Consider the following 25408-nt stretch of genomic DNA (forward strand, 5'->3'; position numbering starts at 1 on the left):
TGAGAAGCTAAGAGCTGCTGGAGGACTTAATGATTATTTGGCCCATGCATAGATCCTTATGTAATAAAATTACTGTGTAAAAGTTGGTTTTCATAGGAAAAGCACATTCTTCTCTCCTTCTGTGGCTGAAAAGGTTGGTAAGGAGGAACTGAAGTATCATTGGCATCTTGTCAAGGGCAGAGGGATATCGGTAGCATGGGAATGCCCGGGTCAGTCAGACTCATCCACTGCCAACTCCAGCACTGTCAGTGGAAGATGCTGTTGAAGGAGAACAAACAAGTCTGGTCTCTTTTGGTATTCTACTGCCCTCCTGCTCCTGCAGCATCTAGCACTGTTGCTCTTGGGATGACTGATATCTGTGCTGAGTACTCTGTGGTCCTGCTGTCCATGAGTTTGTTTAGTCCCTTTTTCCACCTGCTGATGATGTTTCTCTGCACGATGTCCTGGAGCAGCAAGCCTCCTGTGTGAAGAAATGTTTAATTTTATCTGCTTTAAATTTGTACTATACTAATTCCATCAAATATCACTAGTCCTGGTGGTGTGGGATTTAATGAAGAAGTTACACTGGAAGTTCAGTTGTTTCTCACTGAGATGTAATGTGTGGATGAAAGTAATAAAAAATAAGCAATACACTGGAATAATTATTTGTGTCTGCATTCTGACATGCACATAACTTTTGAATAGTGCATAGTGAGCTTCCTTCATTCTCAGAAAGTGCTAGCGTCTTTAAATTTAGCATTTTAGTATTTCACGATGTGCATTTGGATTGTCTACTCTTTCCCATTTGTAAGTGTGAGAGAAAGCCTGTCGTAAGACCAGCTTTTAAGAATCTGGCCTGCTACCAAGGTTTGTGCATACCTGTCTTGAGAGGAAAAAGACTGACAAGATCTGAGTTCATGGTTCAGTTCACGGAGCTACAGGCTTCCTTGTTGCTTTCAGTAAATGCTTTTGTGGCTGAGCTTTTGATCTGCAAACTGGAGTTAGTAGTAACTTTATTCAAGTCAGGGCTCCTCATAAAATTTACAGTATGTAGCAGATGTGTTGTGCATAAATACTGTGACTGGAATTTTAGGGGTTAAACTGCAAATGAAAAAAATCACAGACTCATGATAAATGGGTTAAATTACACAAATACAAATACCGAGCAAAGAATCTTATCAACTCTTCATGGTTTTTCCTCTTCACAATCTCGTTGAATTTAACTAGTACCATGCCTGTAAAATGAAGTTTGCATGGTATTGTCTGAATGTCAATGCAAAGCAGATGGTGTCAACTTTTTATTTATCAGCTGGGCTGCTACATCTAAGCCCCAATTTATAATAGTTTATGCCTTTCTGGTCTTTCTTCTGAGGAGAAAGTTCTGTGCATTCCAGAGCAATGGTTTTATGATGTTGGCAAATATTTGTAAGAGGCTAAGTTGAGTCTGTCAGACTTCTGTTTGCTTGTAGCCTAATCCGGTTTGAATCTGAACCTCCCCTGCTGAAAGATGCACTCTGTTCATCTGCACGGCGCCTTGAAAGAATTCATGTGTTTGAATTTTTCAGTTTCTCTTTCTGGATCCAGAGACAGAAATGGCTCACTTGCTGCTAGTCACAGCAGATATCAATGTTGTGACATGTAAAGAGATCTCATGAGCCAGGATATTCTGCATTCCTCTCTGTCACCAGTTAGAGAGCTCACCAAGAAGTAAAATATGAACTTCTAAAGGAATGGAGAAGATAGGGCTTCTGGGTTCCTTTTTGTTTCTATTTCATGGTGAACTTTAAAGGGGCTCTGTAAATAGGTAAGGTGGAAAGGACTGTGATTTCCTGAATTTCCCCAAGAGTGTCTGTGCTGTGTTGGACCAGTACAGATCCACCACAGCCAGTACACAGAGTTCCCATGGTGGGCAGTAAGGAGTGTTTCATGAGGATCATAAGAACTTAGGTGAATGTTATAAACTTGATTGTGAACACTCAGTTCCCATCAGTTGGTGCTTACCATCCCCCTAGGCTGGGCACTGCTGGGAACACTGGCTTTGTGGACATATCTCCTATCACTCAGCATAACCCCCTTTTAATCTCTTTGCGTTCTTGCATTTGAGATCTTTTGCCATGTGTTCTTCTGCCATTTTTTCTGTTGCTGCTGTCTGCATCTTCCACAGAGTCAGGCCTCTGGCAGAGGGGCAAAAGGATGAGGTCGTTTGTTCGTGCTTGGTGCTGAGGCAATCTGGCTCTGGTGATGTAGCTTTGGAGAAAAGAGAGGTTTAGGAGTCCTTAACAGGGCAGTGTTGTCCGCAGGTTTTGTAACCTGTAGCAGATTTGGTGTTGAATTAGTTTTAAATCAAACAAATAGAAATCTGTAGCGAGCCCTGAAAGAAAGATCTTGAGAGATTGCTAGTGACTATTACAGGGAGAGAACTGACAGGCAGTTCACTACAAGTCTTTGTGCGTCTTCCCCTTAAGGCAATCTTAAAAATATAATGAGTGTTAGTATGTTTTACTTAGTGCTCTTGGAAATGTCGTTGTAACAAGTTTAATTTCATTTTTTTCAGCATGTTTCTTGGGTTTTCCCCACACAACTCTTTGAGGTAGCAATATCATCTCTGTGGTCCACTTACTACTCTTGCAACAAAGCAAGTTTGTGCTTGCTTTTGAGCTGCCACTTTTGCATGGGAGCATTTTTCTTTAAGTGATGGCACATGCTGGAGGGTTAATCCCATACTGAAGCTCTTAGGTGTTACTGTATTCCTCCTCCTACTAAAAAATGTGAACTTAATCGAGTAGTAATTAAAAAGGTGTTGAAGGGAGGGGGAAGAGAGAACCTCCATTAGAAATTCCTGAGTTCTTCAGGCATATTGGTTTAAATGGCCAAATCAACCAAAATATAATTTTAAACCTACTTCATAAGTATTGTTCATACACTTCCCTTTGAAATGGGAGAGGCTATGAATAAAGTGTTGTGCAAAGACTCTGAAGTCTGCAGCTAGAACTGAGGGCCCCCTGGGCAGGACAGTGTTAAAGAAAAAAGACATTGTACTTTAAAAATGGAAAAAGCTTTCCAAAATTGGGAAGATTAAATACAAGTGAGATGTGGTCTGTGTTTGCTCCCTTCTGATTATAACCTTCATACTGTCTCCATGTATTTTACCTGATAAAGTCAGGAGATGTTTATTAGCATTTGACATACGCTGTGCTAACTAATGTGTAGGAATCAGCTTGCTTTAGTTTTTCAGTTATGCAGCATTTTGTGAAAGAATGAACAAATGAGATCAGATACTTTTTCCTTTTTCAAAGGAACAGAGGAGAAAAATCTTTTTCTTTGTATATCAGAACTATAAAATTGTACATAGCTCAGAGGACATGCATGCCCTGAACATAGGCTTTTGCTGTAAACTAGTTTATTTTAATTTGAAACATTTACACCTTAGGAAAAAGGAAATGTAGTAGAGTTGTGGGTTCCTGTGCCAAAAATGTGGTGCCTGAAAGAAAATCGTGTTCTTCTATTCATAACCATTTTAATCTTTCTGCAGACCTACAACAGCTGTGCCAGACTGTGCTTAAACCAGGAAACAGTGTGTCTAGGAAGCACTGCTATGAAGACTGAAAATTGTGTGGCCAAAGTAAGTAAGAGAACGGCTTTGGTTTTGAGAGGTTTTCAGCAAATTGTTCATTGGTAGTCAGAGAAAAGTTCTTGTTAAAAATTACAGTTAGGAAAAAATATTTAAACAGAAAGTAAGTATTTTAGGTAGGTTTTTCTGTTCTTCAGTGTAGAGATTTCAGACTTGCTGGTTTTCTCTGCTGGAAAGGACTACTTGAGTCCTCAGCTATCTAGGATTGAAGGGTTCATTCTGCTATACAAGTAATAGGCTTTTCCAGTGGGATGACCTATGCCTGCCATGTAATTAGCTGTGGCAACTTCAAATGATAAATGTCCAGATACTAAAAATACTCCATGTGAGCTCTTTGTATCATGGTTCCTTTCTTAGCTGCCAGAAGGAAGGTGCAAAAAGAAAGACCTTTCAATTAAAATGCAGTGAATGCTGTATTTAAAGAAAAGGGAGGAGGGAGATACTACAGTCATAATGGTAAGAAAATGGATTTATTAGCCTATCACAGAAAAATAATTTCTTGAGAATTGGGGTAGATGTGGTTGAAAAAAGTGAGGTGCCATTACCCACCCTCTTTTCTTAAAATTCAGCATAACTAGAGTAAAACAATGTACATCTAGGGCTGTTTGTGAATGGAGAACATTTGAACCATGATGCAATATGTCTAGAAAGACTGTGCAAAGGATGCATTTAGCCTTGTGGAAGCTTTGTATTTCCACTGAAAGGAAGTTTAGAATGGGCATGCAGGACAGATCAGTGCATGCAGCCATCTGTTACTAAAACCAGCTGGCATTTTATTGCTCCTCTGTCACCACAAACCTGACCACTCAAAAGCCTGTTTTCTCTTTTGGTTATTTTATTCCTTGATCTTCTTGAAGTCCATTTTTTTCATACTTGGAATGGTTGTTAAAGGTGCCTTGTCCCTTCAGGGGCCACTTTTGTATTGACCTTTAAGATAATTTTCCAGCTAAATCTTCTCTGGGATTTTGCTGGTGAAATTTGGATGTCCCATTACTTTAGATTCTTGTCAGGGAATTGGCTATCATAAAAGTTTGTCATGGTGCTTGCAGGTGGCTTAGCACTCATAAACTGTGCTTGCCTGCCAGTTGCCTCCCACTGCAGAAGCACTTCTGAGGGCAGCTACCAGTCTTGGTACAAAGAGCTGATATTTAATACCAGCACTTCCATTCTTGAGATGACTGGTATTGCACACTTCTTCCTAAGGTGCTTTATGATACAGAGTAGGTGAAACTCTCTCAGCAGAGCAGCTCTGGCTGAGTTGTCTCATCATGCAGCATCATTCTGATGCCAAAAAGCAGCTCACAGCAGGCTAACTGGAGTAAGTCCATTCAACCCCATCTGCTCTATAGTGTCTTGTTTGACCTAATAGCTTCACTAAAGAGCAAGGAGGTACAAGTACAGCCAGTTTAAGTGGTGCCTCTTTTAAATGAAATTACATACTTTAACATCTTAATGCCCTAAATTGTAAACTCTCCTAAAGTTATGTTTTTGGTGGGTGAGAGGTGTGGGTAGGACTGAAGGCAAGAGCAGCAAGACTTGTTTCATGCTATTGAGAATGAATGTGAAGCGTCACCCTGGAGATGAAAAAGTGTATGTTTTTAAGTATCTTGTCTCTATATGCTGTTGGACAGTATATGTCTATGTATGCTCTAGGGCAATCTGCCATCACACATATATCAAAAAACATATATATATACATATACATGCGTATATATACACATTTGTATACACACACACACACACACACATATATATGTATATATATATGAAAAAACATAAAGACTTTTCTGGGGATACAATTCCTCTAGTACTAGCTTGCCTGACTGTTGTACTCTTTTCCTTTGCCTTCTTAGCTACAAACCAAATGAAATAGGTTCTAAGAAAGCTTGCCTTTCAAATTCCAGAAGTATTGAAACATTTATAAATCCAGCTATCTAAATGCAGATGGCTCAGTGATGGCATAGGCAAATGGCACAACTGTTAAATGTTCCCTAGGTGAAGGGCTTAAGTGGGATTTAAAGAGTTCAGAGGCCTTCTCCTAGGCTGCGTGCACGTGACGAGTTTTATCCTCCATGATTGATGTGTTTTACAGCCTTGGACTTTAAAATGTTTTGTCAGGAAGGTGAATACTGGAAAGTATAACCGCAGGTTTCATTATCTGCAGCACTTCTCCGAATGTATTTTGAGGGTTTCAATTTTCTTTTTAAACTTGCAGTGAAACACAAAAAGGATTACTTTGGAAGTTGTAATTTACCTTTTCTGATTCTGCAGTGCAGTATCAGCCCATTACTGGGAGCCATAATGTGCATTATCACATGCTTGTCAGATGTGTCAGTCAGTCTGATGATGATGGTTTTTCTAAAAACAAAATTTCTGATTCTGCATCTTCTTTCAGAAAAGAAAACTGTGCTCTGTTAACACTGTATAAATGGCACCTATTCATTGTGTATTTGATGTTTGTAAAAGTTTGTTCAAAGAATGAAATGTGGTTTCCCTTGAGGCCACACACATCAACATTGAGGTACCTTTTCTCAGACTGAAGCACTGTCTGTCCATTAAACTCTCTTGTGAATGAGAGTTTCTGTACAGGATATCCAGATATAAATTACCAACCTAACAGGTGGCATTCTTCCTAAAATGGAGGGGGGGGGAAAGTTTGCAATAAATAGATATGCATATTCAGATATGGAAAGTAGCATAGGGCCACAGTCTTTTTGACAGCTCGAGGAAGTTTGTGTTTGTTAGGAAACTTTGTTTGGTTTTGTATGCGATGTCATGCTGCCTTTGCAGCCATGTGCTCAGTCACTTTTGCAAACCTATGAATTATTTAGTTTTATTCAGACATTTAAAAATAAAACTAGAATATCATGTTCTCATGAATCTTTGTATCTCATTCATAGCCTTGCTTTTCTGGTATTTGTCCTCTGAAACTCCACTGGTAGGACTTGGGGATGCTTGGGTAGAAGCCAGAAAGGAGCAGTGGAAATTGTTTGAAGTGTGCACATGTTTTAATTGAAGAGGTGGGATCTTAAATTAAAAATCATGTATTGTGATGCACAGATGCCACATGTGTCATCAGCTAACATCGTTTCTCTCCCATCTGTAGGAGTTTCTCTGTTACTCTTTTAGCATCTTTTTGCCCATTGCTTGTGAGTGATCAACAAGTCTGATGTATATCCAGTATAATGTCATTGAAAAGGAAATGCAGTCTCTATTTTTGTTTTTATATGTGTGTGTACACACACAAAGATATGTATCGAAACTCCTCCTGTTTATCTCTTTAGAAACCAAAAAATATCTGTGAGAGGATTTCTTTTTATGATACTACTTGTGTGCAAGTGGACAGCTTTCTCAGGAATTGGTGCTAGGTGCTTAAATAAGGTAGAAATGTAGCATGAACCTGAGCTCCAAGGACAGGGTGTTTGATTTTAATGAGGCTTATTGAAATCCAGCCAAATGAGCATCTGTTCCTATTGTTTGTTCCATATTTTGTAAGCCAGTATCTTCAGGCCAGATAATGGTGTTGGTGTGTGCTTCATCCTCAATTAGAGAGGGACACAGTTAAAAGTCCCTTGGCATCTGGTATGTCACTAGGATTCTTGTGATGCTCCTGGGTGTGCAAACAAGTTTCAATTCTGTTCTGTACCCAGGGCCACTTACTTTCTCTGGTGACCTTCACACTTTATATTTGATATGTGGTGAGGGATGCTCTAGTGTGTTTCCAGTCTCCTTGGCTGAGTCTTTGCATGGATGGGTTATATGTAGTCCTGTTTTCAAACAGAGGTCTTTCATAAAGCCCACTCTTTCATAATGTGGGCTGTGTTAGGTTTGAGTTTTGCTCTTTGCTTGGAGTCTGTTAGATTTTGCATTTCCCTGGATCGTGGAAATACCTTATTGATTCAAAGGGCTCTTTTATTTCTCAGCAAGAGACTGGTGTACAACTCATATCAGAGCTCCACAGTCAATACCCATTTCCTGCATTTGTTAGATAGGTCTTTTCTGTTTATTAGCTCCTACAGTCAGTTCCAGTTTGTCTGTATCTGCTATACAAGGGAGTGTTCTCAGTTTTTATTTTGGACATTGAATTCTTTCCTGCTTGTGCCAGAGATAGGCACCCTGTGGAATACCTGCTACAGACAGCACTGAGACACCTTTGAAATGGCATACAGCATCCCCAGGTTTCTACTTAGTTCTGAACTCAGCAGCAGCTGGGAGAGGTTTTCTGCCTCTATTTTTATCTAAGGGAAATTGGAGGAAGAAAAATGTAATCATCCACACCACCCTTGAAAAATTAGACTTCTGTTTCAGGCCACTCCTTGCTACTCACGTGTGATAACTAGTCCTGCTTTTTAAGGTCCTGGCAAACCAAGGGACTTCTCAGGCTCTTTTAAGCATCTTGAGTCTTCTAGGGAATCTTTGATTACTGCTCATTGTAATGATGAATGTGCAGTGGTTAATGTATTGAACTGGTAGTCTAGAAGGGGTTTATGTATATCCTTTATCTTCAACACTGTGATTTTATTCTCTGTGGCCATGATGGCTTTTCTTGCTTCTCTTCAAAAAGGGAACTAATAATACTCTTCTTGGAGAAATGTTGTGAAATGTAACTGTATGATACTTTTTTGACGCTTGGATGAAAAGTCCTGCTTAAGTACGTAGAGATGTTCTGCTTGCTCGGCAAGCTGCGTGTAATGTACAGGGGGAGAGAGCTCTGTTCTGCTCAATTCTGGAAACACAGAACAGGCCTTGGCACTTACAGTATGCCATGTGAAATTTCCTTTCAAAGATGCATCTTATTATTTAGCTATTGCTACACGTTTTACACTCAAGGATGATTCAGCTAAAGCAAGGAGTGGTGAAAGTAGCTGGTAATTGAAATCTTCCTTCCTTTGTCAGTTCTTTCTGCATTGCTACTTCCAAATTTTTAGAACAAACGTAGTCAGCACAATAATAACATTGAGCCAAGAATTTTTATATAAATTCAAAGGAGAAACCACAAGTACTCTTTAATAAAGAAGCATTTAGGGTTCCAGGCTGGATGTTCCAGTTGGCAGTAGGACAAATTGATCTGAAGAGTGTCCCTCTTGTACTCTCAAGTCCCTTTATGTCACAGATTGATGGCTCTTTTTTCCAGAGAGTGTCCCTGCATTTACTTTGCGTGAATAGCACAACCAACTCAGAGTTCTGCTCTGATATACCACTGAGTCAGTATATCTTCAGAGAATGCATAGTTTTATAGTGCTTTTGAACCCTTTCCAGTACTTGGGACTGAAATTAGAGCAATTCAATCATGAACAAATATTCTTTGACTAGCAACATTCAGTTTCCTGATACTTGTTCCACTGTTTTAATGAGAAATTATGTTCCTTCATAGCTTAATTTTTAGTATTAAGCTTCTGTGTTGTGATGCAGAGGGGCTGTCAGTAGACATACTTCCAGTTCCAAACCCCTCAGTAAGAGTGTCCCCTTTTGTGTCTTGGATATACCTTTCTCTGGGAGGGACAGCAGTTTCTGAGGCTGTTGCAAACTGGATAAATGCTGCCTTAGCCACTGGCTAATAGAGGTTGTAAGCATATCATTTTACCCTTCTGTTGTGGGTATTCTTTCTGTAATGAGAGGGTTGTGTGGATGGCATGCATTGCAGGGACATTGCTGGGATTACTTGATGTGCAAAAGGTACTTTGAAACTGAATTCTGAGTGTTTAATGGAAGGTTTATCCAAAACCTTGTATGTCTACTTTTATCTTAATTGTTTCCTTTTTTTTTTTTTTAAGGTCAAGACAATCTTTATGCTTTATCTTCCTCTTGGTCTAATAACCTCTTTGCAAATGACCGAGAAAGAAATGTGATATTCCTGCTCCCCCCACTCTACCCCACCACAGACATTCTCCAGATTTTGATAGACTTGTTTTATTTATTTCCAAAATTATATCCGCAGGAAACAAGCTGTTTAAATTCAGATTATGCTGAAGCAAAATGGTCCTGGTATGAGAAGCAACGTGCTGTTTTATGAGCGCAGAGTCCCTTTTCTCATAACTGATTGATAGTAAATATTTTCCTGAAGAATTATTGCCAACCATGAACAGTGCAACTGTTTCACTTTTTTTTTCGTGCTACTTGCTATACCAGCCATTGTCTGTAATTAAGATCTACAATTCACAATGCAGACGTTTGCACTTCCTCTGGGTCTGAGCTATTTATAAGGCATTTCAGCTGTTCAGAGTTTCTTTTGAGTGTTAAACTACATGTAAACAGGCTTCTTTACTCTTCAGTTATGCAAACATTTTGGAGTGCTTGTCATTTCTGCTTCTCTTACCACCCAAAATGACTTTGCATGTCAATGAAACCACAAATTAAAAAAGAATTACACTTGAGGGTTTTTTAAATGCAACAGAGGCTTTGAAGAAATATTACTATAAAAGCTAACTCATACATTGCTTTATAGCTGAGGGTCTCTAAGTGTATTCTGGAGATCAGTTCTCAAAGCTCTGCAATAAGGATGGTCAGGCAGGTGGTATGCAAAATCTTGATATAAAGAATAATTTTCAAAGTTTGGTGAACTCGATAGAGATGTTTCTACTTTTTGGAGCCCTTAGTTTGGAATCTCAATCAAGCAAATTGCATTACCTGTGAAATTGAATTCCGTACATACTGGAAGGTCTCCCACACAAATGTTAGAAACTCCATCTCAGGTTTGACTGGTTATAAGGAAGAGCTTTTTCGTGGTGGTGACAGTCAACTGGAGCAGGTTGCTTGTGGACGCTCTGTAGCCTCCATCCTTTGAGGTTTTCAAGACGAGGCTGAATGAAGCCCTGAACTACGTGATCTGACCTCATCATGCACCCTGCTTTGAGCAGGAGGAGGCAGGGCTGGAGAACTCTTGAGCTCCCTTCTAAATTGAATCATCGTGGAATCCTCTCAGTGTCTAGAACTTGACTTGCGTCCTTAATCAAAACTCCCCCACAACCATTATGTGTGGTGTCACATGCTGTAGTTCCAGCCCATGTGTTTGCTGTTTAAAGAATTACAGCCTTGAGGTCTTCATTCAAGATCTGTCACATTAAGGTTATAAGGAGTGTTCACCATGATGAGTGTTCTGAACCAAACTCGACTTGCATATCCGAAGTACTTTGGGATCCTTTATGCTAGAAATGTGAAACTGTTTGGAATCCAAGTCATCAGTGTCTTTAGTGGTAAATGGGGGCAAACATGAAAAGAAGCATTGCTTCTTAAATAGTCACCTGCAGTGATGGCATTCTCAGATGGTACAGAATACATGACATTAACTAGATCTGTCTTCAGTGTTTTTCAAATACAAGAACAGAAAAAGTTGTTTGAAAAATGTCAAGTTCTTATGCTAAAGCTTGTGGTACAAAACGCTGGAATAATAATTTCCTAGTGTACCCCACTGCAGGGAAGCCATTGGTGTGGCTGAGTGTCGCATTTCTGAAGGCAGAGCGAGTTCTGAGCTCAGCCTAGCAAATGAGCGCCTAAAAATGAGGCTGCTTTTGTAGGCTGATGGGGGCTAACGTGGGGTGGGCTCCAGCGTCTTTGCTGTTGGGAGTGGACAGGGGAGGGGAAGTAGTGTGGAGCGAGTTCATGGTGAGGCGTGCGCTGCAGCACTGCCCACTGATGCATGCCGGATCACCCGCACGCAGAGATCACATGGCTCCTCCAAAAGTCAAACGATCAATTCGCCTCGTTTTGGCTCTGTACTTAATGCACAAACAGTGCGATCTGCAGGGCTGTAATTGCATTGTTAGGGCCAAGGAACAAGCCTGTGCCTTTTCAGCAGACAGCTGGCAGGGAAAGAGGCATGTTGTTAGGAAAGAGAGAGGCAAGGCAAATAAAATTACTGCTAACGCTCAGAGATCGGCAGGAGTCCTACTTGCCTAATCTTACCGGTGGGAGCAAGCGGCTGTTGTAATCCAATTATAGCAGCATAAGCAATTTGTTAGACACTCCGCATAATGTAACAATTTCCCAATAAACTCTGACTTGTAATAACGTCGGCAAGAGCCCACATAAATCTGCCCGAATGGTGGGGGCTGGAGTGTTCGGCTGGGGGCTTGTAATTTGTGCCATCAGCACGTTTTGTGGAGTGTGGTGTGGTGCAGTCTTTCAGTGCAGGAATTTTAAGAGGAAAAGCGTGGCATGCCCCTCCAAGAGAAAAACCATTAGCAAGGGTCAAAAGAGATACCAAACAAAGCTATGAGGTGGCTTTTCTAGGAGGGAGTAAAAATCAACCCCCAAACGCAAGGCGCTAGCTGACGAAGATTTAAAAATATTAAAAAGCAGTAATGAAAATTGTAGCATTTTAAATTACAGCAGGAGGAGGAGGGGGAACTAGAATTACATCTGGTTTGGAGGGGGAGGGAGGGGAATATCCTTCCTTACATTTAAGCCGTTTAAATATTAAAAAAGAAGCTCAAGTATTGAAAGGGATGCTCTGTGCTTACTAGGCAGAGAAGCCACATGTCCTGTCCCAAGCAATTCATAATCTACAAAGGGAAAAATTAGACCTTTTCTGGTATACAGTTACTCTCTTGTCTTTCTTGCAGCTCCTAGCTGGCTTCATGCGTATTGGCACAGCATCCTGAAGATGTGTGTGAGAGAGAAAACGTAGGTCTAGAACCACTCACTTTGAGCGTACCCCAGTGAATTTAACTTTTTTGGCACAATGATGAATGTCCCCTCTGGTTCATGCAGATCTACACAAAGAACTAATCTAATTTAGATATTATTTAAAAGTAAAATCAGTCTGCTGCACTCTGGCTGTCACTCTTAGAGCACATTGCGAGTTACAGCATTGTAGACACCAGTTTAAGGTTTATGTTTAGCAAGATTTAAGGTATCATATTTCTGTTAATCCCTCTATTTAGCATTTCCCTTTGCTAAGATGCAGATAGGCAGCAGGCAGAATAAAGTAGGTCCCTTTATATACAGCATAGGGACAGTCAGAGTTCCAGGATTTTCAATGTAGTTCTTAACACTGCTGCAGTGTAAAAATGCCTGACTTCATACCAGAAACAATACTTTATTCATTTCTTAGCTCTGGGGTCTTGTGAGACTTCAGTGTGGATTGACATTTCTGCTCTCGTTTCTCAAGTTGTGGCAGCATAATGCCTCTATGTGGGGAGAAAAATAGTTCCCACCCATACAAAACAGTTACCCTTGTCATTTGGAGCTCCTGCTCTCAGTCCCTGTGTTTTGATGCTGTGCTGTGCCGGTTCTTCGGCTTAGCAAATAAAACCAAATAAAAAACAAAACCCCAAACCTGAACTCTCAGCCTTGTACATACAGCTCATACAATTACACCTGCACCATGTTTGTCTTTTTGGTGGTACCGTATTTTGTGCGATTTTGTAGTGTGTTTACATATTCACCTGTCATACTAGTCCTGAGATGATTTTTATTTAAACTGTAAAACAGTAGCTGAGACATGCAGGCAAGCTGCCGTGAGGATAATGCTGCATATTTTGCCCTTCATTCTGTGGAAGTCAAGCTTCCATTGTTCTTAATCTTTGTTGTCTGCCAGCGTCTCAAGATAACAGGCTGAGACAGTGAGCGTTTCCAAAAGTATCCTAATACATATTTTCTTGCAACATAAATACACCTAAAGAAGCGTATTTAAAGAGGACAGGTATTATCTTAGTTTACCGAAGCTGAATCAATAAACTGCAGTGCTTCTAATAAAGCCACTCAGTGTCTGGGTTTAACTAATGGCTGATTTTCACGGCTTTGACAGTGAGCTGTGTGCGTTATTTTCTCCTGATATTGTAAAAATAATGAGAGCAAATTAGAACAATCAGTTTACCCCGATAGCTGCTGATTGGAGGTGATGGGCAATATGGCAGCGGGTAATCCATCTTCGGGCTCCTGTCACATTAACTTCAGCAGTGTGGAAAAGATCAGGCGGAGCAAGCGGGAATCCTGCCCAATCAGAAAGCCGAAATTAATGAGAAGAGCATTGTTCTGTGATCAACCTTTTAATTAGCAAGAGTGGAGATGGAGGGAGTGATGAAGCTGGCAGCACAGCTGCACAATACTGGGCATGTTTTCGGTGAGGGGGAGGAAAAACATGGGTTTTAAATTACCCCTTCTGTGCTCCCTGTACACCGGCAGTGTGTCTTCATTCTAAACCCCTTAAAAGATCTTAATAAACAGCCACATCCAGGTTAATATTGCAAACGTGGCTGTTACTAATGAGTAGTTTCAAAGTAGGTCGTTTTGAGGGTCATTTAGGAAAATGTTGATCACTGTTTACAAAAATAAGAGAGAGAGACAGGGTTTGGTGTTAAAGTTTCACTGCATCAAGGAAAGAAGAGGAGGGAGATGGATAAAATTAGAGTAAGGGACTGCCTTTTTTAATACTCCTCTCCTTATTTAGTATATGTTTGAAATAAGATTCCTCGGCATATATTTGTAACAAGACTCCTCAGTTAAAAATACTATGTGTGCCATGTGGCTTTCAGCAGCAAAAAAAGAGGAGAGATCAAATACTGCATTGATTTCCTAATGCTCCTTTTTGTGTTATTTTTCTGTGGATGGGGTTTTTTTGCCCCGGTATTTTTCAATTTATTCACTTACCAACAGGGAATTATAATTTAAAAGATTTGGCTGCTGTAATTGCTAAGGTTGACTTGATTTTTTTTTTTCCTAATGATTTGAGAAAATCACAGTCTTCTCAAGTACATTCTAAAAACAGACACTGGAATTAATGACTGCCAGATCTGAATACCAGTCTTAGGAAAATCTTTATTTTTGTAAAGGGGAAAAATAATGTGGGGGAAAAAAGTGATATTAGGGAGCAATTTCTGGGAACAAAAATAAGAAGTATTATGAAATAATATTAATGTTTGCATTGGGAACCCAGCTACTTCCGATTACCATGGTTCCTGTTCTTCTTTGCTCTCTGCATTGTGTTTTTTCAGGCAATTCTCTTCTCCTTCCCCATAATTCCCAAAGAAGTTGTAATGGTAGAAGAGTGAAGCTCTGTCACTGTGCACAGTGTCCTTTCTTCCAGTTTTCTGATTGGTACACAGACTCCTTCACTTTTAGGTATTCCACTTTCTGATACTGAAAAGCAAGTGAAATCTTGTCAGTTTGCAAGAGAAGGCAAAAATCAGCGCTCTGCATCCAGCAAACTGTACAGGCTGTTTGTGTGAGTTGTAAGCTCACACCCACTGTCAACTTTGCATTGCTTACTTTAGGTAGGTAGCAGTAAACAGGTGTGGTAGAAAGGAGAGCTGCTGTGGATGAGGTTGGTTCCTTTGGGGTTTAGTTCTAGGCAGATCTCACCATCTTTGTTTCTTACAGAGGAAAATATTAGACAACCTTTACAGGCAGAACTGCAAGCCCCACTCATAATTATATTAGAAATACAAACTGGTTTAGATAGTACAAAAGGTCTGTGATTTAGAAAGCTAACCTCTTTCAGACTGTAAAAAGCTATGTAGATATCATCTAACTCATCCAAAGCCCCTGATTTTTAAAGAGGAGTGAGGGGGAAAGAGGGTACATCATTCCTACAAAATATGAAAGTTAAAAATACTACAGTAAGCAGTTTCAATTTTTTATAACTTTGCCACTGTTTAACCCTTCAAAGTAAAATTTTGTTTTGGCCTCAGTCTGATTGCCCTCCACTCCCTGCAGCCTGAGGTGGGAATAAAAGTTGGTATGTGGGAGGAAAAGTATTCACTTAGCAAACAGCTGTTCAATATTTTATTTTATTCGTATTCCTTGTTCTGTGCCCCAGGCTGTATTTATTGCATGCCTTTCAAGTCCTGGTCAGAATATGGAAATACAGACTTCCTCCTGGGGGTTTCCCCTGCAGTTTGAATGCTTCACAAACATTAATTAATCCTTCCAGTGTTTCTTGAGGCAAGCATCCCTTTTTTGCAGAGAAGTTCAAAAGTTACTTTAACAACTGAAATCTAAGGAGGAAGTAGTTTATTTATAGTAAGCAACGAGGCCTCGCAGGACGAATGTCAGATTAGGAATTATGAATCTAGATTTTGAGATATCTTTTGTCTATGTCATATTCTGTTTTTTCATCTCAGTTCTTTGATCTGTAAAAGGATAATGCTGCTTAACATTTCCTCATTAAACGTTTGGGAATCTGGAAACATGGTGTCAGCTGAAGCGTGTTATGTACTTAAGCAGTATTTTTGTTTATATACACTTAATGTTGACTTGGGCTCTGTTGCTGTGGCATCTCTCTCCCCAGGTCCATCTACATTTTCAAAAAGCTGTATTAGACATGCATCTTAGGAAAGATGCACTTGCCAATGGCTGCAGTCAAATTGCAGTCAAATACAATCCTTATGGGAGGCAAGAGGAAAAGTGTAAGAAAAAGTGGACACTTATTAAGCCAAACATTCTTCGTGGTGTTGTATAAAACACTGAAAGCTCTCAAAGCCTTTCGTTCTACTTTAATAAAACTCAAGACCCAGTAAATCATTTCACAGCTGCTTAAATCCGTTTGTCAGCTCCCAAAGACATTCCCTTGTGGGTGGAAACGAGGTGGTAAATTCTTGCCCAAAAGTAATCATACTGCATGAGAATGACTGGAAAGATGCAATGTGTTGCAGAATCCAGTTTAAGTATGGAGCTACTACCGTGACTCTGTAATGGGATGTCCCAACATGGGGTATAATATCATAAATAGTGTAAATATGCCACTTGTGAATTAATAGGCAGCCTTGGGATTGTAAATCTTTACATATATGTTAAGATGAACATAGAGCTAATCTTAGTTCTTTTTTTAACCTAATACAGTAATTTCATTCTAGCTCCTGGTTGGGTTTTGCAACTCAATGTTTTTATCAGTGCTAGAATTTCTGGGTTATGGGTTGAGGTTTTTTTTTTTATCCCAATTTCAATTAATTTAATTTAAAACATTTCACATATCTTTCCCATTCCATTGCCTATATTCTGCGTTTTCTCTGTGCAGATTTCCTGCCTTTCTGTTTTCACCCTGACACATGGTTCTTTCTCCCTGTTTTGGGGCCTTCATTTTGAGAGCTGCTTTGAGACTGGAGAACAGCACACTGGGGGAAAGGTCACCCTCTGAGGTGTTTTTCTTCACCTTTTTTTATCTCCTTGAAGTTTTTCTCTGCCATCTTTCAGCATCAGGAGAGCTGTGTGTAGAGTGTTTCTACTTAGTGCCTTCTTCCTGAGGCTCAGTCAGCCTAGGGAACTGGGGCATAACTCTGCAACACCCTGTGAGGCAGCTGCATAGTATCTCAGGAGAAAAGGGGCGTCTTACCCACACTCTGATGGGAACCTGCAGAGAGCCAGGAGTCAAAGTTGTCCTGTAGCTCTACTGACAGTGTAGTCATCTGCTTTATGTAGGTACATGCTCACTTTCTGGACTCCCACCAGTTTTAATCACAGGTTCAATAACCATCACCTCTTCATCAAAATCCCTTTGAAATTCTTCTCATATGAATGTAACTTTCTGAACTTCAGGACTGACATGAAAGGGAACCCCATAGAGCAGTATATCTACTTCTGTATTGCTAGTGATGACCTGAGGCCGCCACAAAGGCTTTGATGCACAGCCAGGTTCTCAGACAATGTTACGTGTGCTCTGAGGACGTTACAGCCATGTTGAGTGTGATCTAAAGAGATTCTTACCCAGCTAAGACTCCTCTCTGGAGAGTGGTAGCTTTCATCTTTGAGGAAGCTACCCAGAATCCATGTACAAACTGCTGCAGGACATGCTGCTGCAGGGTATGGTGTATAGACAAGCCAGCCTAGATAAAGAAAATAGTTAAGTAACTAGAACCTATATAGAAAGAAATTTTCCCAGAACCCTTCCCTCTCTTTTACCCTACTCTATAGCTTTCAAAGAGCCCCCAGTAAACACATTTTTAGAAACAAGCTCTCAAGGAATGAAGCACACACCAGGCTGTGTTTAAGTAACAGAAGTTCCCAATGGTCCCAAGCAGAGTGCTGGACTTGGTGGAATCCTATACCTGTGCCCTTCCTAGAATATATATGCATTGTCCAGCACACTAAAAGCCTTCCTGAATACTGTTAGTGAAGCCAAAACCAATCCTCTTTGCATTACATGTTAGAAAGTTCTTATCTCTAGGTAAACTATCTATATTTTACTCAATCCAAGTATACATTTCTTTCTTTTCTCTGTGAGGGCTAGCAAACTATCTACTAGCTGTTGAAAGAACACCAGTGACATTTTCTTTACAGTTTCTCTCACTCTTTTTTTATTTTCTAAACAAAACTTTGTTAAACTGGGCTGTAATTTGCAGACTGAATTTAACTTGATTTTTGTGTGTTTGAAAAGTAATAGCAAATCTCATATATCTAAAGGTTTTTTTAAGTTTTTTCTAGATGTATAATCAGTATTACTCTTCCCCAGAAATCCTTCTCTGCTTAATGCAGTAGTATTTATTATAGGTGAAACAGTTTAAAGTTTGGAACATTCAGAGCTTTCACTTGAATTTAACTGCCCCCTTCTCATATGCACACTATGAGTCAACATGTGATATGTAGTAATTTTGTTTCTTGGATAGTGAAACGTGGTATCTGATCTGTAAAATGTAAGTACATTAAACTTCTTTTGTTAATAATATTAAAACACAAGGAGAACGTTTATTTAAAAACAAATAATTTTGTAAGTTCACCTATTAAGGGTTTAATGCTAAACAGTTACTTATAAACTGTTACAGAATGTAATTTGTCTTTAAAGAGATTATAAAACCTAAGCTGTACTAATGAAATTAATACATACATTGAAGTACTAGTTCCTACAATATATCTTGTAGTTCCCATGAAGGTGGGGTAAGAGAAATGTGAATTTATACATTGCATAGATAAGTTATCAGTTGGAAAATGGGAGCAGTACTGTTGAGTTGGCAGTCTCATATCCTACAATAATGTTTATTAGAATAAAACAGTTCTCATTGGAGAACTTGATGTCTTGCCCTCAATTTACTTTTAAATACATAATTACCTTTATTTCTGAGCATTTATCACCCTAGTAACCTCTTTGAATCAAGTGCTGGCATGTAGAATCCCTTCTAATATGAAAAACCAGATCAACAGGCTTCAAATCCTGTCCTTGGGTGGAAACACATTTTCCTTCAGAGTTTTCTCATACTGAGCTAAAAATCTCTTCATCTTATGTGGGACCTCAAGTGACTCAAATTGTCTGGGGGTGAGACACTTGCCTCCATCTTCTTTCTCTCAAACTAAATTACTGTTGACTGGCAGGACAGGTTTTGATCCTGATGGTCATAAGAGTTGATTTGGAGTGATACCAGGCTCCAGCTGGCACCTGTCTGACTTTTCCCTCTTTGCAGTCCCAAGAATGGCAGATACCCGTTGCAATCTGTACTCAGATGACTGGTCAGTTAAAGACACAAGACACAAGCAACCATGTTGAAATCAGCCATGTAACTTTTCTTCTAATTGTGAAAACAGTAGACAGTTGTCCCTGGAGACAATGGAGTTCATCATTAAAACAGCTTGCTGCCTGATCTTCCCAGTCAGTGGTAAATGACTTGAAGGTAACTCCTCCAGCAAAAAGTGCAGGGACTCTAAGGTCACTTGTGTTACTCACGTCTGGATCATATCTTCTTCTAGCATCAAAACATCACATGAATGAAGAGCTTAAAGATTTGCTACAGATACTGTGAGGGTTTACCTGGAGACAGTGAAGGTATGAAAAGAGATATTCTCTATTCCCATGTAATACATTTATTATTGGAGACCACGAGGCATATCCTGTGAAACCAGCTACAGACATAATGAATATGGCCTCAGGGCAGTCTGAAGTTACCTGTGAGTCTCCTTGAGGTGAGACCAATGGATAAAACCTCACCAGAATAACTACTGTTCCTGTGTGTCATGTGCAACTTGGCTCTTTAGCACATAGTGGAAAGCTGTAGGTTGTACATTTCATAAATCTCAGGGATGCTCAAGCTCAGTGGGAACATACCAGACTGAAAATTGATGGCTCTTCCAGTCATTCATGAGAGAGGAATGAAGCTCCACATTTGTATATTTAACAGTGAAGTCCACATTCCCATCAATGTTCTCTACTCATTGAAAGTCAGTTTGCTCAGTTACCATCAACAAGTTTACATCTGTGCCTTCTAAAGTATACTCTGAGCTATAAGGGGTTGAATGTCCTCTTGCAGAACGAGACATTTTCCTGTTTGTTATACAAGAAAGGCTGGAAGGAGGATCCAGGGAACCACAGGCCTGTCAGTCTGACCTTGGTGCCAGGGAAGGTCATGGTGCAGATTGTCTCGAGTGCCATCATGGGTGACACATACAGGACAACCAAGTGATCAGGCCCAGTCAGCATGGGTTTATAAAAGGCAAGTCTTGCTTGACCAACGTGATCTTCTGTGATGAGGGAAAGGCTGTGGGTGGGTCTGCATAGACTTTAGTAAAGCCTTTGACACCAATGCCCACAGCATGCTCCTGGAGAAACTGGCTATGCCCAAAGAGTGGCTGGTGAATGGAATTGAATTCAGCTGGTGGCCAGTTACTGGTGGTGTTCCGCAGGGCTCAATACTGGGACCAGTTCTGTTTAGTATCTTTATTGATGATCTGGATGAGGGAATGGAGTGCACCCTCAGTAAGTTCACAGACAACACTAACTTGGTGGGAGTGTTGATCTGCTGCAGTGTTGGAAGGCTCTGCAGAGGGGTGGGGACAGGCGGGATTGATGGGCCGAGGCCAATGGTATGAGGTTCAATAAAGTGAAGTGCCAGGTCCTGCACTTGGGTCACAGCAACCCCCTGCAGCACCACAGGCTGGGGGAAAAGTGGCTGGAAAGTGGCCCAGCAAAAAAGGACCTGGGGATGCTGGTTGACACTGGCTGAACATGACCCAGTGTGTGCCCAGGTGGGCGAGGAGGCCAATGGCATCCTGACTTGTATTAGAAACAGTAAAGCCAACAGGACCAGGGCAGTGATTGTCCCCATGTACCTGGCACTGGTGAGGCTGCACTTCACATCCCATGTTCATTTTCGAGCCCCTCCCTACAAGAAGGACATTGAGGTGCTGGAGCGAGTCCAGAGGAGGGCAGCAAAGCTGATGAAGGATCTGGAGCACAAGTCATATGAGGAGCATCTGAGGGAGCTGTGGGGGTGTTTAGCCTGGAGGAGGTTCAAGGGGAGACCTTATTGCTCTCTACAACTTCCTGAAAGGAGGTTGTAGCGAGGTGGGTGTCAGCCTCTTCTCCCAAGTAACAAGCGATAGGACAAGAGGAAGTAGCATCAAGTTGTGCCAGGGAAGGTTTACATTGGTTATTAGGAGAATTTCTTTTGCCAAAAGGGTTATGGAGCATTGGAACAGGCTGCCCAGGAAAGTTGAGTAACAGACCTGGGAGGTATTTAAAAGGTGTGTACATGTCGCATTTAGGGACATGGTTTAGTGGTGGACTTGGCAATGTTAGGTTAACAGTTGGACTGGATGATCTTGGAGGGCTTTTCTAATCTTAATGATTCTACCTTCTGGGACTTCACAGGTTCCTCAGAGGTTCCAGTCTCTTGTCTTGCAGATACTATTTTGTCCCTTTAGTGAGCTTATGGATTTTCATCTTACAATCAGTTAGGGGCTGATCTGCAATCTTTTTTGCACTCTATTTCCATTAGCAGATGTTTCCAGAACCCAATTATTCTAATGACTGGAAATCCTCTCCCGATTTTCCAAGCTAGTTTATTCATAGAGAGATTATACCACTGGTTCTTTGAGTTGTTTATTCCTTTTGTTTTAGTAGTTCTTGTTCCCTTTTTGATGTTTATCCCCATATATTTTTAGAGAGCTGCCATATCCTCTTTGTTTTATTAGGACAAATTAAATTGTCCTTGAGGAGTGGCATAATTTAAGAAATGGAAGAAAAACTATGAAGATGTTTGAGCATTTGTGGTTGAGGAGTTTGTTTTCTAGGAGGAATTTATTCATGTTTACTTTTCTGATCACTCTCTCTGAGACAGAAATTGTCAAATTATTGCCCTAAACTGTACTTCAGCTACTGACAGTCTTACATACATGTAAAGATCTAATTCTTCTGACTGATGCAAAGCTTATGGTTTAATTGTTATTTAAAGCAGTGACACAACCTGCATTTTTCTGAAAAGAAGAGGAAGCTTGGGCAAATCACTGCATCCTCCAACTTGTTATTGTCAGGTATCATGGTCCCTTAGTTCTCCTGGAACATTGTTCTGCCCTTTGCAGTACTCAGCAATACTACTGCTTGACTGGAATACGGAATCACCAGTAATCACTGCCACTAATTGGCAGATTTCAGAATTTATAGTTTTCTCAGAGGGAACCTGGAATAGGAAATAACTCATGTTGTGCAGTAAAAGCAACTGTTCCATATTTTCCTTCATGTATATTTAACACAATCTGTAATTTACAAAAATAGATTTGAATTAGTCTGCCTGTGGAAGCTCATACCTAAGATAACTTCAGCAAGGCAGGCAGGCAGTCCCTTGTTGCTTGTAACCGATGGCTTAGTTAAGGCTGCAGCTTGGTGGGAGACAGCAGTACTCACTGTATACGTTGCTGAGCCTTACTGCTGAGGAAAATTAAAAATGAGCAACCAAGTAGTTGCTCTCACAGTCCTGAAAGTAGTATTCAAAGTAGCAGCAGTTACTTATTTTACTATAATAGTGAATCTTGACAGGCCAGTAGTCCTTATCTGTTCAGCTCAGGTAGCCAGGCTGTTTGGGTCCTATGTCCAACAGGCAAACTTGCCTTCATGGTGCTCTGAATTTGTGAAATATGATAGGTCTGTCCTATACATGTGTGCACAGGTTCAGATTTAACTGTCTTCTCATAGCCTTAAAGTGTGAGAAACTCCTGTTGCTTCTCAGCACAAAATGAAACCCTTATAACAGTCACAACAAACTGAGAATTTAGTTAAAATACACGATGATTAAAATATTTCAATGTTGTTTATTCTGACCCCACTTCTATCACATTAAAGAATAGCTTTTGTGTTTAGACTAACATTCATTTAGAAGAAAATAAAAGTGAAAAACACTTAACTATACTACAAAAAATTAGATTGTTAATTAACTAAGACTTGTAATTTCTCAGCAAAGAAAACTCTGACAAGTAAACCTTCCTTATAGGTCTTTGATTGTAGGTAATAAAAATGTTGCTTAATTAATGCCGATTATGTGCATTTTTTGTTTTCTTTCAAGTCACTGGATTTTACAAAATTGTGTGAACTACAGAGCTGAATCAGGTTGTTCTCCTGCCATGTTAATTTAGATCTGTCAGCCCTGTTCTGGGGCATAATTTGTAATCCCAAACATGTAATCATGAGATGGGTTGTAATGGGGTATTTCAAGATTTGATTTAGGAGATTACAGATGATTAGACTTCACAGTCAATTAATTCGTTGTTTGAGACCTGAGTTTTGAGACTGGTTCAGGTCACAAGTGAAGATAAGTTTGGAATTCAATGATTTGTGGAGGGAATCAGATGAAGTTCTTAAAAACACATGCATCATAACAATATTGACAGTTTTTGAAAAATTTTGAATAGTTGAAGTGAAGATTGGATGTCTGAACAGGTCCCTTGAATACTGCATGCTCTCAAATTGTCAAGCCAGAGAGCAGTTATATCTGCAGTACTCTTGAAGAACTTGGTATTTGGTTGTTGCAACGAGTGATACAATAGCAAAGGCTTGTGAACCCTAGAGTTGGAAAGTCTTATAAAAATTCTCTATTCAGCATCTTTTAAAAATAGTTTCAGATTTTACTTATGATGAATGAAATGCATCAACATCAGATAACTATAACTTGGCTTCAGTCAAAATCTGAATGACTTTTCTTTCCAAAAACCTGGCAAGTATATATGAGCTTTGACAATGAGTTTGGAAACACTTAGGTTGGAGAAGACCTCAGGAGGTTCAAACTTCTGCTCAGGGTAGGGTCAGTATTGAATTCATTAGTTCCAGTTAAGCTCCACTGCTAGATACCTGCTTTGCTGGAGTTTTACATATACAGAACATCTACCTTACAATTTTAGGTCTCCGAATACACCCAGAAACTAAGCCACCACTTAGAGTGTGTAATGCTTTGCATGAGAAGGGCTACATTTGGCCCTAGCTGCTGCCTGCCTTTCTCTCCTAAGATAACACCAAGGACCTCATCAAGTTACACAGTTTGGAAGTAACAAAGACACAAAAACAAGGGCTGCAAGCTGTTTCCCTAAAAGAGGATGGGAGATATATTGCTTCTAATATACAAAAGTGATCAGAGATCTCAAAAGTTTCACTATTTGGGCATGTCGGGGGAGGGGGGGGGAACTGCTGATGACATCTTACTGCAGTTTGGTCAGCACAACTTCTTACCTGTCTCTCATTTGGATCCAAGCCACAGCTATGTGGAGGTGTGGGGAGAACAGGTGGACTGCAGTGTCAGCCTGAGAGGCACGCAGCTGAAGGCTGCCAGCATCACTAACAAATCTGCAACTGCAGAGGTCTTGCTTTCTCTTCAGATGTCCTTTCATTGCTGCTGGACAGGTCAAATACCGGACTGTAATCCTCTTGCACCACATGCGAGAGATGTGGAGAGAGGGAAGTTGTTGCCAGCACTTTTCTCCACGTCCTCTTAAGGGGATAAGAGGAATGGCCTTGGATGCCATCTATATGGCAGGAGGAGGGTCTGTGTGTCAGGATTTGGGTGCAGCAGCAGGACTGTGTACAGAGTTCGGGCCCAAAATGGCAAGGACAGCTGTCAGATGGGACTGAGGGACATCGGCGAGCAATGTTGGGAAGTTTTGGTCAGGTGCTTCTGTCATCTAGTCGGGTCTGGTTACTTCTAGTCTTTCTTACTGGACTTGTGAGAGCCATAAAACGTAGCTGTGGATAGCCTAGCACATCCTATTGTATTTCCTCATCTCTGTCACATGCTAATATTAAAATCACAAACTTCTGAAGTCAGGCAGCGTTCAGAAGTCCCCTGGTGGTTACACGTCAAAATTGCTGTGATGAGTAAAGGAACTTGAATAAAGCACACCCTCCCTAGGGTGCTTATCTTCGGGAGGGAGTGAGTTACTGACACGTCTTATAGATTTTGGAGTGATATCTGGCTCCTGTGTCTCAGTGTGAGAAGACTTCAGGTGAAATTTTTTCTTAACACACTCAACTTTTGATTCAGCTTTGGAAAGCTGTGGAAACACTTAGTACAGCTGTATTTTTTCTAATTGGAGACCATGCCTTTACTAACAAGTTTGGTTTGGTTTGGTTTTAAGTGACAGATTTGTTTGCTGGCACTTGAGGTGAAGTTTACACTTATGTGATGTGGTGTCACCTTGTGACATTGCCCTACTCAAGCACCTTTAGTGCCTCCAAAGCCATTCCCAGCATTAAGCAGTGCTTTGTCTCTGTGCGAAGTGTGTTAGGATACATCTATTTAACTGATAGGCTTGTGAAATGGAGTGACTTGCCTATGGCAGCACAGGAAGGCAGAGAGTTAGGAGTAAAACTTTAAAGACTTGGCTCCTATCTTCCTTTCTCATTTTTGCATTGTACTTCCAGCTTTCAGTTTATCAAGAATTAATAAGTAATAACCTATGATTAAAAAGGGCTGACACTTTTTCTGGCATGAGATGTTTCTCTGTCTTCAGTGTTGTGCAGAACTCAGCAGAGTTACACCTTTTCAGTTCTACTTAAGCGGCGTTACTCAATATTTAATGCTGAAATAGAAACACGTAATTCACAACTGCAGTCAGATGTGTTGGGATGTTTGTCAGCTGAAAGGCGGGGGTGAAGCAGCAAGACTTCTTTATACCATG

General features: G+C 40.3%; 1 protein-coding gene across 7 annotated transcripts in view; it reads left to right on the top strand.

Moving 5' to 3' along the window:
• BTRC (beta-transducin repeat containing E3 ubiquitin protein ligase) overlaps positions 1-25408 on the top strand; it is a 122280-nt gene that overhangs the window by 57408 nt on the left and 39464 nt on the right. For all 7 annotated transcript variants that reach the window (XM_017803990.1, XM_017803994.1, XM_017803993.1 and 4 more), the window contains one exon: positions 3512-3601. In XM_017803990.1, the coding sequence (XP_017659479.1) occupies positions 3512-3601 (90 nt within the window). The remainder of the gene's footprint in view (positions 1-3511; positions 3602-25408) is intronic.

The sequence above is a fragment of the Lepidothrix coronata genome, unplaced genomic scaffold (genome assembly GCF_001604755.1).
Source record: "Lepidothrix coronata isolate B3197 unplaced genomic scaffold, Lepidothrix_coronata-1.0 Scaffold8, whole genome shotgun sequence".
NCBI classification, from domain to species: Eukaryota; Metazoa; Chordata; class Aves; order Passeriformes; family Pipridae; genus Lepidothrix; species Lepidothrix coronata.